At 40.8% G+C, this 12924-nt stretch overlaps 1 protein-coding gene across 5 annotated transcripts in view; it reads left to right on the top strand.

Annotated features, from left to right (window-relative positions):
- LOC120715268 (multiple epidermal growth factor-like domains protein 11) overlaps positions 1–12924 on the top strand; it is a 254980-nt gene that overhangs the window by 47383 nt on the left and 194673 nt on the right. For 3 of the 5 annotated variants that reach the window (XM_040002149.1, XM_040002152.1, XM_040002153.1), the window contains exons 2-4: positions 7375–7480; positions 11217–11360; positions 12176–12277. In XM_040002149.1, the coding sequence (XP_039858083.1) occupies positions 11245–11360; positions 12176–12277 (218 nt within the window). In that variant the 5' untranslated portion in view covers positions 7375–7480; positions 11217–11244. Of the gene's footprint in view, positions 1–7374; positions 7481–11211; positions 11361–12175; positions 12278–12924 lie in introns of all 5 variants that reach the window. The other 2 variants (XM_040002151.1, XM_040002150.1) reach the window with 2 other exon arrangements.

Here is a 12924-nt window from a genome sequence, read left to right as displayed (position 1 = left end):
CACTGGTAGGATTTCTGGATATCAGCCACCTCCTCTATCTGCCGGTGGTACATACCGTGCAGGGGCCTGTCCTTCCATGATGGTTGCTCGTCTCCCTCCTCTTTCTTGGGTTTCTGCTGCCTGAGGTATTCACTGAGCACTCGGTCAGTTGGGGCCATCTTCCCAATGTATTCTTGGATGTTCGTTGTCTCATCCTGGACTGTGGTGCTGACACTCACCAGTCCCCGGCCCCCTCCCTTCCGCTTAGCGTACAGCCTCAGGGTGCTGGACTTGGGGTGAAACCCTCCATGCATGGTAAGTAGCTTTCTTGTCTTTATGTCAGTGGCTTCTATCTCCTCCTTTGGCCAGCCTATTACCCCAGCAGGGTACCTGATCACGGGCAGGGCGTAGGTGTTGATGGCCCGGATCTTGTTCTTACCGTTCAGCTGACTCCTCAGGACTTGCCTGACCCTCTGCAGGTACTTGGTGGTTGCAGCCTTTCTAGCGGCCTCTTCATGGTTCCCATTTGCCTGCGGGATCCCCAGGTACTTGTAACTGTCCTCTATGTCTGCAATGTTGCCTTCTGGTAGTTCAATCCCCTCAGTTCTGACTACCTTCCCTCTCTTTGTTACCATCCGACTACACTTCTCCAGTCCGAACGACATTCCAATGTCATTGCTGTATAGCCTGGTAGTGTGGATCAGTGAATCGATGTCTCGTTCACTCTTGGCATACAGCTTGATGTCATCCATGTACAGGAGGTGGCTGACAACTGCTCCGTTCCGTAGTCGGTATCCGTAGCCAGTCTTGTTAATGATCTCACTGAGGGGGTTCAGGCCTATGCAGAACAGCAGTGGGGACAGAGCATCTCCTTGGTAGATCCCGCACTTGATGGTGACTTGTGCTATGGGCTTGGAGTTGGCCTCTAGTGTTGTACGCCACATCCCCATTGAGTTCCTGATGAAGGCTCTTAGGGTCCCATTGATCTTGTACAATTCTAGGCATTCCAGTATCCAGCTGTGGGGCATTGAGTCATAGGCCTTCTTGTAATCAATCCAGGCAGTGCACAGGTTGGTCAGTCTGGTCTTGCAGTCTCGGCTGACTGTTCTGTCTACCAGTAGCTGGTGTTTTGCGCCTCTGGTATTCTTGCCAATTCCTTTCTGTGTCCCACTCATGTATTGACCCATGTGCCTGTTCATCTTAGCCGATATGATGCCTGACAGGAGCTTCCATGTAGTACTGAGGCAGGTTATTGGTCGGTAGTTGGAGGGGACCGGTCCCTTCTTGGGGTCCTTGGGGATCAGGACCGTCCGACCTTCGGTTAGCCATTCCGGGTGTCTCTCGTTAACTAGCAGCTGGTTCATTTGTGCTGCCAGACGCTCGTGGAGTGCAGTCAGCTTCTTTAGCCAGTAGGCGTGAACCATGTCGGGCCCTGGTGCTGTCCAACTCTTCATACTGGAGACCCTGTCTTGGATATCTGCCACTGTGATGGTTACTGGACCCTGTTCAGGGAGGTCGCTGTGGTCTGCCCTCAGATCCACTAGCCACTGAGCATTGCCGTTATGGGTTGCGTCCTTCTCCCATATGCTCTTCCAGTATTGCTCCGTCTCCAGCCTTGGTGGTGCTGTTCTCTTATTATTATTGTTCCCTTGCCACTGAGAGTACACCTTTGCTGGTTCTGTGGAGAACAGCTGGTTTATTCTCCTGCCTTCTATCTCTCTGGTGTACCTCCTCAAGCGGCTGGCCAAGGCTGTGAGTCTTTGCTTGGCAGTTTCCAAGGCCTCAGGTATGGACAGCTTGCTGTATTTCTTATGCACCTTCTTTGTCGCACCTTTCTGCAACTCCGTTAGTTGGCTAACCTCCCTCCGTGCTACTTTGATCTTGCCCTCTAGCCTCCTTCTCCATGGAGGGTACTGCCCCTTGTGGCTGTTCAACTTGTAGCCAAGCATCTCACTGATCACTGCTGCCGTATCGTAGATCAGCTTGTTAGTGTCGGTAATCGTGGTTGTATATATATATATATATATATATATGTATATATATGTATATAGTCAGAATTCTGACTTTTTTCTCAGATTTTTTTCCAGTGGCCCTAATCCTCTTCCGTAGTAAAGTAACAGCTCTGTTCTGTAAAATATATGTGAAACTGTGAAAGACGTGTTTGGTTTGTGTGCAGCTAAGTAAATGAAAGTCGTAAGATTCCTTTGTTCTTCTGTGAATGTTTCCTCTCTAGTTACAGTAACAGAATCTTCTTTCTTTCCAATAAAAACCTGCTTGTATTTCATGCGCCACAAAAATCTGCATACACAGCTTCTACAACCTCAACCCTGTCGTCACTGATCTATACAAAGTAATCCACCAAGGTCCCACTTGAATTTTTAGAATAAAAAAGAAGTAAAAATCACAAGTCAAAAGCAGACATTCATTCATGGTTTCACCATAATTGGAAAACATTCCAGACCGAATTGAAATTGTTTTGTTTGAAAGCTGTTTTTTAAACAATATTTAATACTTTGCAACTTGAGTTGGTTTGTGTGCAGCCTGACTGATTGTTGGTAGGCACAGAACTATGAAACAGAACATAATAAACTGTCTTCACCAGTCACAATAGTGGAGCTGGTACTGTTTTTACTTTTTGTTTGTGTGTCCTTAAGACAAAACGTGAACCTGAAGACACTTGCTGTGCTTTATGTTTCCCCGTCTCTGCAGAGCCACTGAGCAAGATACATTCAGAAAACTTTACAGGTGTGTAGTTCAGATCAAAATGAGGACTCTGTACATTATTCGACCCAGGAATACTGAGTACTTATATAGCCAGAGATGATCTTGCTATGAAATTGCACCAGCCATGACACCCTTCAATATACTGATTGATGACAACTCGAGTCATTACAACATTATTACGTGAATTCCTGCTCCAGATACGTGTCTCCATGAACATAACAACACCAGCTATGCTGTTGTGGCTGGTAAAAATTTACTAACGACCTCTGACTACTCATGGATGTGAACTTCAGGATGCTGACAGGTATTACAGTTATATGGATGCTTCAGGCAGAGATCCCAGTTTGTGGTTTTGGAGTTGGGCTTCCAGTGTTTCTTCATTTTTTAAAAAATTGGGTCATTAAAAAAAAAAGAAAAAAAGAAATCATAAACATACCTCAAATGTTGTCCTCTGGATGGCTTGTAAATGCTTCAGGTGCAGCAGACAAAAACAGACAAAAAACTTGGTGAATAAGGATCAGCATCTTCGAATTATGTGCTTTAAAGGTACGCTACAGAATCTGATGGCAAAAGAACAAAGATGTATGACACATGAGTGCTTCTGCCATGTGTCTCTCAATATAATCCTTAGAAAACCTCTAAATATAGCTGTGATTTTCAGTGTATGCCTGTATGTTTCCCCAGTGCTGCATAATAAATCAGACCCACTTCCTCTATAAACTCATAATACTAGTGTCTGTAAGTCTTCTCTGCAACTCTGTGTATCCTCACTATCTGACAGCGCTGCGCTTTAAAACGCTCATGATGAGACATTCATCAAGGCTGGAATATTGTTACAAAACAATAAAACAGTGTTTTTATTGATTTTTCTGTCACTTTAAGTTTGTCGTTATGAGAAACAGTAACCACTGAAAACAAAGCCAACACATGTCACTGACAGAAAAAAAGGCAGTAATGTATTATGCAGAAGATTTAAGAACTAAAGTGCAGATGCTTCCAAAACCAATATATTGAGTCGTTTTCATTTTTATTTCAGTTAATTTTAAAGTGCAACAATTAGAAAAAAGCTACTTCAATTTGCTGCCATTAAACTAGTTCTCATGTCAGCTTTTGAAGCTGCAGCACTCGATATGAAGTTTTCAGAATCATGAGGAAACGTGCCACAGCTCTGTGCATTTAAGCCAGCGGTCCCCAACCACCACAGACCGGTGTAATGTCAGACAATATTTTCACGGACCGGCCTTTAAGGTGTCGCCGATAAATACAACAAAATAAAATAATACGACCTCGAACAAAACTGTGGTATTTTGTGAATATAATAATAAACACGAATTCACTGTGTATGTCAAGTGTTCTCTGACTGTGAGGTGCCCACACTTGAAAAAGACCAGACTTTGAATTTCACTCAACTTTATTTTGACCAGGTAGATGGGTAAGTAGTAGCAGCAGGTAAAAAACCTTTCAACACAAAAATAAAGAACATTTCATTAACCAGTAACCATTCAGATAAATTACATGCATTACACAGAAGGAGATGAAATAACAAAATACACTTCAGTAAAGCCATTTACCATGTGGTTAACTGTGTTAATTTAACTGTGGTTCTTAAATATACAACATGTGTCTTCTTTGCATATAACACTTTTTTATAAACAATTGCATTTTAAAGTATATATTTTAGAGTTCAAACATTTTACACAAACATTTTAATAGAGACTTTAACTAAGGATTTTCTTTACAAAGAATTATTTTCTTTAAATCAAAACCAAACATTTATTCTCTATTTTTACGATCCACCCAAGGATTTGGGGGGTAACTATTTTTAATATTAAGTAACATAAATATGTGGGAACACTAACTGCACAAACAATTTATTCAAACTTAAACATTCTTTTTTGTCAATATAATTTTTTAAACTTAAATGCAGCAACTATTTCCCTAAGCATAAAACATTTGCACAACTGAGCTTCCATAGTTCCAAATATATGTGCAGCAAATGTGAGCTCAAGAGCTTACCGATAGCCCGTCTTGTTCAAAGCCTTCCTCACAGTGGAAAAGTGCTTTGTTTGCCGTCCTCTCAGTATGTTGCTCACGGGTCAAATGACTGCTGCATGCATTTTAAGGTCTACTAGGCACGCCCACCCTTGATTGCTCTAATGTGGCTCACCTGGCAGGGCGGCGCACACCAGGCCGTGCTTAGTTGTTGATTGCACCCAAGGTCTAATCAGTGGCCATGCGCACGCAGCAGCACCGAACAGGTAGTGGGCAGGAGGAGGAAGAGAGGAATAACAGCCACACCTACTAGGTCAGCGCGACAGTGTAATTGTGTAACTTTATTAGCAGCGTCCTCCAAAAATGCACCAACAACATTGAGAGTAACATCCTCCTCTCTGCCCCTTAATGCTCTCTGGTCGCTATGGTTACGCATAAATATTTCTTTCAAAATAAGACACACAAATACAACACGGGAAAAGACCCAGGGAAACCCAGTTAATGATAAAAACCCCGAAACCATAAATTTCACACCCGAGCCTCAACTCTCACGGCCCAGAGCCAAACGACTCACGGACCGGTACCGGCTTCCCCATTGAATATATTCGATGCATCGTGGGAAGCCCCCAGCAGCCTAAGCTTATTGGAGCATAACTAAAGGAGGGTCCAGGGTCACCTGATCAAAATCCCAAGTCCAAAACTGGAAGGTGGTTCCACAGAAGAGGCGTCTGAAGGTTCTGCCTCCCATTCTACTTTTGAATACCAGAGGAACCACAAGTATCCAGCAGCTTCTGAGTGAATTGTGGTATCATGGTGATATGGTACTATGAGACGGGCCTGATTATTCAAGCCCTTGTATGTGAGATGAAGGATTTTAAATGGAATTGAATGTAACAGTGAGCCAATGAAGAGAAACCAAGTCGGGAGAAATATGCTCTCTTTCTCTTGCATATCATGTTTTCTGTCTTATTACTTTAGACTCGTGATTTTTGGATTGGGGCACCAGGGGGCATCAAATCATTTGTTCATCATTGTTAACCTTCCCTTTCACATAATAATACTTAAGTCTCTTATGCACAGTCCTTTGCTTTGGATGGTTCAGCCTGGGTATTTAAACTCATCTACCTTCATGTTCTCTACGCCTTGCACACTTTCTGCTCCTCACATTTTCAAAACAGGCTTGTTCCTTTCGTTGTTTTTCCATCACTGTGTGCCTTTAAACATCAAACCAATTCCAGCCTAAATGGAGGGAACATGATGCATATAAGACAATCCTACTGGGTATCTGTCATCAAGGCGTATCACATACAAAGGGATGAAAGAAGGAAAAACATAATTATTAGACTCCTCTTTGACCTCATCTATCAACCAGACCAATCAGAGTCACTCCCACCTTAAACCCATGTGTCACTCCTGCCCCACACCCCACCACACTCATACATGTCCTGCACAAGCCTCACATACTTCTGCCGCTCCTGACTTCCTCGTGCAGTACCACAGTTTTTCTCTTAGCAGCCCCTCAGACTTCCTGTAGATGCACAAAGACATTGTCTTGAACACTACTTTTTCTTCTGACACACTTTGAGTACCAGTATCACGATGTGGGTGTGTGTATGTGTGCGTATATCATATTAAAGTAACAAGAATCCGTCAATGGCTATTACAATGTTGTTACATAGCAACGAGTATCGATGCCCCGGCTAGCTTCTCAGTTTTCTGATAGTTCAGTGGAATCCTAGTTGTACAAATATTAGGTAGTTTAAAAAGTCCAAAAAGGTTGTATATTTACTGCAGGTGAAATTCAGTTTATAATTTAGGGTTCTGTCTAGTTCCTGGTAGACTGTTTCACAGTTTTAATCTAGTACTTTAAGAGAAACAGAAATTATTAGACACTATTGTGTTATTCTATTAAATGAACACTATAGGCAGGACAGGGCTGATAACGTTTTCCATCTACCTCTAGCATTAGCTTTGTTATTAGCCATTGCCACTAGCTGCTATCTTATTCATGGCATGGAGTCGATCCTGTTCTGCACACCCATTCATTTTGTTTTAAGACTCCTCGCTGTACCTTTGGCTGAAGACAAATCTATATAAATCTTGCTGGATGTGTGGAGAATGAATTCGGCGCTGATCAGACACCTACATGACGGTGCTTCATGAGGGATAAGAATCTACTGAAAGTGTGTCAAACTATCCCATAGCTCTGTATATCTACACACCGCCTTACTGCAGACACACATTCTAATTCACATTACTGTAGTTCTTTGGTTCTGATGTTTTTTAATGTTCATAAAACTGATAAAATATGACAGAGCTCAGGTAAAACTATTGCTGACTGAATGTTTGAGGGTTTTGACTTATCTTACAGTTTAATCCTAAGGAAAATCAGATGGAAGCTCGAATGTATCTGCTGAAATTGAATTAATTAGAGGAAGTGAGTTCTCTGCAGTTTTGGTGTCCTTAGGTGCATTTGACTACAAGGTGACGATATGGACGTTGTGGTGAAGCACTTGGATAAAACTAAAGTGTGAGAGACGAAGCATCCAGTGAAAGCATACAAGAACATACATTTTCTGCTCTTGTTTTCCTAGAAGGAAATGAATGAAATCTTCTTCTCACTGTTCAACTTCATTTATTTAATAAATATTTGTTTTTTATGTCTTTGTCTTAAAACAGGCATCCTGAGGTCCGTTCACCATCCTCCAATAGTGGGTCATTTTTTCCTGTAATAGAAATCTGTTTGACAGCATTTCACCATCCATCACACCCAGCCTTGTTCAAGGTAAGCAGCACCATAGGTACCACTTCATTATTCTGATATTTGTAATAATCTAATGAGGCAATACTTTAAAATTCAACCCTTGTTATGCTATTTTTGGTTTAGCTTTGGGTATATATTAAAATAAAAATACTTAAACAGTGTGTTGGTTGCTTTCAGAGTTAGAGGTCATGTGTGTGCTCTGTATATTGATTGGTCTGGGTCATGTTTACCTTTGACACATATAAGCATTAGCATTATGGGATAGGATAAAATACCAGTACGGAAATATATTGTATTGGTTCCTGTATCAATATTTTATTGATCGACTGCTTTAGGACTCCTTGTGCTTGCCCTAATAATATGAATGAATGTAAAGTGAAAGGAAGCACACTATATTGGTAAAGAAAAGGAGTATAAAATATTATCAAGATGCACAGTATCACTACACAGCAGTTTTTCAGTGCTTTTTATATTTGAGGACAAACATCCGTCCTTTTTCTGCCTCTTATCCGGGTTCGGGTCGCGGGAGTAGCAGCCTGAGCAGAGAAGGCCAGAAGGCCAAACTCCTCACCGCATCTCTAAGAGAGGCCAGCCACTCTCTGCTCTGCTGCCTGGTCTTTACTCTGGATAATCACGTTTTGTAGGAGTAAAATCCAATTTCAGTTACACCCTCAAGTCTTTTTGAGTATGATGCTACAAGCTTGACATCCCTTTTTTGGGCCGTTTCTCCTGTTCTCCTTTATGGATCCTCTTAAGCACTTTAATTTTGGACGGGGAGCACACAGCTATCTCCGTATCTCTTCACAGATGTTCAATCAGGTTCAAGTCTGGGCTCTGGCTCGCCCACTCAAGGATATTCACAGAGTGGTCCTGAGGGCACTCCTTTGTTATCTTGGCTGTGTGCTTAGGGCAGAAATGGTTTCAGCATCGTTCCACAGATCTGTGTCCTGAAACATTCCTGTGCTGGAGGTCTACAAACTGTTCCTCATACTTCATCACTTGGTTTGAACTCTGACATGCTCTGTCAACTCTGGGACCTTATATAGAAAGATGCCTTTCCGAATCATATCCAACCAACTGGATTTGTCACAGGCGAAACATCTGACAGGTGATCAGCGGAGACAGGATGGACCTGAGCTCAATTTTGAGTGTCATGGCAAAGGCTGGAAATGCTTATGTACGTGTTATATTTTTGTTTTCGTTTTTAATGCGTTTGCAACAATTTTAAGCAATTAAAAAATAAAACTTATGGAGTTTTGTGTGAAATGAATTGATTCCATTTGGAATGAGGAGTAACAAAATGTAATTAGTGGGTTTATGTGTTTTTCTGTAATGTTACCAGCAGAATGATGGAGGGATTATAAAGCACAGAAGGGAATAAACTGGGTGACAGACCCATGTAGCATGAGAGTCGCTCCTACTGAACAGGTGTCTCCATGTTACAAAAGAAAACAGCACCAGGGAAGAAAACCTTAGCTTTGTTGTTTCATCCATTTTTAAGTTTGTATGTTTTTCTTGTTATTACACTCGACCAATTTGTCCCATCTCGGATGTGAGTGATGTAGCTGTGGACATTAAACTAATGTCATCACTGTTTCGGTGTAGTCACAGCTGTCTGCAACAATGTCCACATAGCAGACACCTGTAAAAAACACAAACTTGCTTGTCTGACTTCTCAGCATCTTCTCATGGCACGGCTCATATCACACTAATGGGAACGCTCCACCAGTTGTCCACAAACGAACATTCAATTGTCATTCTTTTACATGACAGGGTGGCTGGGAGAAATTGGTTTGCAACACCTCCGTCACTCATTTATCCATTCATCATCACTGTGATTTTCCCGGGCTGTCAGTGTGTGCGCCTCTGAAAAGGCCTGATGTCATGAGGAAAGGCTCTGCTGTTGAATTTTATGTCACTATCATCCCACAGCTGCCATCAACAATGCTCCCAGAAAACATTAATTGTGCAAACACCCAGAGGATGTAGGCTCCTGGGTGGAGACGTTCATCCTCTCAGGCTGCTAAGAATTTAGACTGACAGGAAAAACTCGTGGTAATCATTGTGCTGGATATTCTTTTTTTGCATTGAATTGTACCATTGCATAACAAAGGTGATACATCTAGCGGTGAGAAATGACACTAAATTACTGTTAGTGTAATTTATGGGCACTGAAATTCTGCAATTTTTGCATTTTTAGGGAATAATTGACAGTTTCCTTTATGGTTGTAGTGACAGACACACAACCCTACAATGAGTTGTTGCGTTTCCTCAATGGCGTTCTCAGCATTGCAAGCTTGCTCTACTATTTAATTTTGCACAGTACAGGAGATTTCTGCATTTCTACGCTCTTTTCTTTTGATATGTATTCATCTGTCTTTCCCGTGCTGTACAGAAAATTACAGTGGATCGCCCCAAACACAACTTTAGCTACCTTGTGAATTGGTTGTTATATCGTTCTCATCTTAAGAAATGTTAGTATTTACTCCTCGTTGTGCTTTTCTTGTTTGTGTCCACTGAATCTGACACCGAGTTGTCGTTCTGGCATGTGTCAGTTTTTCAGCACGTGTCACAAATATTTATCGTAATTTCACTAGTTTGAACACACTTCTTAAATAATCATACGTCGAACAGTTGCAAAGTCTGTTTTAATGCAGAGCATTTTTGTTTAGAGGGAAGAGTGAATGGTAGATGTTCACTTTCATACATAAATACATAACGACAAGAAGTTTTGGTGTTTTTAGAGCAAAATCAGCCACTGGAGTGTCTTTGAAGGTTTTCATGAATCTCTTTGTTAAAGTTGAGTTGAATGATACAAATCCAACTGCTCACAAGAAGACGAGTTTTTCAAAAAGCGAATGGATGCTTTATGATGCATGTCAATTGGCACTAAATGGGTCGATCTGCATCTTTATTTAGACTGTTTATGTAATCATATGTGAAAACGCTGAGCACACAGTAACACAGTAACCTTTCTTTATGTGTCTGTCTTCTCCTTCTCATGCTTAAAGTGAAATTACAAGTCAAACACTCAAAAGACACCAGTGTATCTTACCTGTTCTAGCCAATATTAGGGTTTGAGAAAGCATTTTTTTTGATTGATTTATATATGTTACTTTTGGGCTTTATGGGCTCCCTTACAGGAATCCCTGCTGCTCGTTGAATAGGAGGGTTAGCTTTCCTATACCCCAGAAAACCTGTTCTTATTCTGCTCAATATGCTACGTACCATTCATTTGAACATGTTTCTCTGCCATTGCTATAACAAGCCAGCCCAGCTAAGACGAGCCTATTTTATCCCCAATTCAATCTCCAAAGATTCAGAACAAGCACAGCAAAAATCATTACGAGGGTGGTTTTGTGTAACCCTGTACGTGGTGGAGGGAAAATCTCAGAACTACACCATTATTCTCCTTAAATATTAAAATTCACTTTGTGTGTCACAAGCTATTGCTATCTGTAAGTTACACAGTTACAGTGAGCTGTTGAGACCATCATGTATTTGGGCCTCAGCTAGTTGAATGACATCATTTGAAATTTTGGGTGGAAATGAGTGTAGATTATATACACTTGTCAGTTATGTATTTAAAAAATGTTAATCTCAGTAGTGTTCTATAACTGTTGCTCTCAAAATATCCTTTGAAATCCAGTGCAGAAGAGATAAAAAGCAGCATAGACGTGTTAAAAGTTATCAAAACATAAAGTATAAATGGTGAACTCGTGTTCCTCACTGTTTTCGTTTCCTTCCCTGAGGACAGAAGGAGGAACCGAGGGAGGAGGAGGACGATGGGTACCGATGGAGTTTCTCCCCAAGCTCTGCTGTGGCTCAGCCTGAGCGGTTTGAGCTCCCTGGTGTCACCCCTAAACCCCGATGATCCCAATGTGTGCAGCCACTGGGAGAGGTACGTTTCCCCAGTTGAGTCTCTTCAATATTCAAAATGATATTTAAGAAAAGAAATACTGCAGTGAACTAATGGACTGCCGCCACAAATCAAAGCTGAGGGTTTGCCAATAATCAAATGCAAAAGGGAAAAGGTTTACTCCTGGGGACATATCGAGGCTGTAAATTCAAAGAGATGGTAATGTGACTGCTTGAGTGGTCCCAGCACTCAGCAGTATGTTGGGTAAAAGCACAATGCCGTTTCTGATGAGAGCTACGGAGAGTGCAGGTGCTGTGATCGATAATGTCTCTGTGTAATCAGTAGGAATTGTGCAAATGGATATTACTGCTGATGATTATTACAGCTTTGACTTCTCGCTAAAGGTTAGACTCAGTTCAGTAACCTTTGTTCAACACAATGAAAACACAGAGTGAGCTCGCTGCCAGCTACGGAGGGTAAGGAAGATGAGTTTCTTGATAACAACCTGAGCGGTTGTGAACTTTAAGGAGAGTAAATGTTTTTTCCCCAGATGACTCAATGGCTATTGAAAGTTTTTCATATTTAAAAATTTGATTTATTCTAACCGCTGTATTTATAATGAGATCAGTGCTTGACATCCTAATAACCTGCTTTTGGATATTATTGATTAGTTGAGGAAAGAAAAAGGTTTCTATTGTGAAGTTGGACTTACATTTATGTTATATTTGATGTTTGCAGTTAATACAAAAACGTATTTTAATATATTACATTTAATATTCGTGTATTCGATAATGACACAAGTTTATCCAGAATTAGAAATTCATCCTGTCAAGCTGTTTTTTTCCCTGTTCCTCTAGTTATGCAGTGACTGTGCAGGAGTCTTATGCCCATCCATTTGACCAGGTTTACTACACCCGATGCACCGACATCCTCAACTGGTTCAAATGCACGAGACACAGGTATGCACAAAGCAACTCTCTTTGTTTGCAGTATTTTACTGTTTTAATTCCTTTAACATTTAATATTTTAGGGATTATAGGCTCCAGCGCCCCCCGCGACCCTGGAAAGGTTAAGCGGAAGCGAATGGATGGATGGATGGATTTTAGGGATTTTAAAAGAAGCTTTTTAATCTGCTAATTTTGTTCTGCCTAAAAAAATACAAAGAATTATTTCACTGTAAGACTACAAATGTGAAAGTAAAACTACTAGAAATGAAAGCTACAACTAAATAACCTTCCTCATTGATAAATAAATGTGATCAATGACTTAAAGGTATAATATATACATTTGTTCCAGTGGACAAATGAACATATTTTGCTAACAGTTATCGTAAATGTTTCATTCAGTGTAGCTGTTTGTTTCAGTGACATTTAGATTATAATGCTAAGCAATGCTTAACAATCTTAAAAATAACTTTTAATCAGATTCTTTTGATCAGGAATAACAATGCTGGACTAAACTAAACAAAACTAAACTCATCGTATTAGCTGTAGCTGATGTTAAGTCAAAGCTCAGGATTCTGATATCACTAACAAATTGCATTATGGGATAATTGTCTGAGTTGTAAACATGGACTATACGGAGACAGATGTTGCTTCTGGGTCTA

This window comes from Simochromis diagramma, unplaced genomic scaffold (assembly GCF_900408965.1).
Source record: "Simochromis diagramma unplaced genomic scaffold, fSimDia1.1 OVJJ01000430.1, whole genome shotgun sequence".
Taxonomy (NCBI): domain Eukaryota; kingdom Metazoa; phylum Chordata; class Actinopteri; order Cichliformes; family Cichlidae; genus Simochromis; species Simochromis diagramma.
Note: the sequence above shows the minus strand (reverse complement) of the source record. Positions and strands in the feature narration are given on the sequence as shown.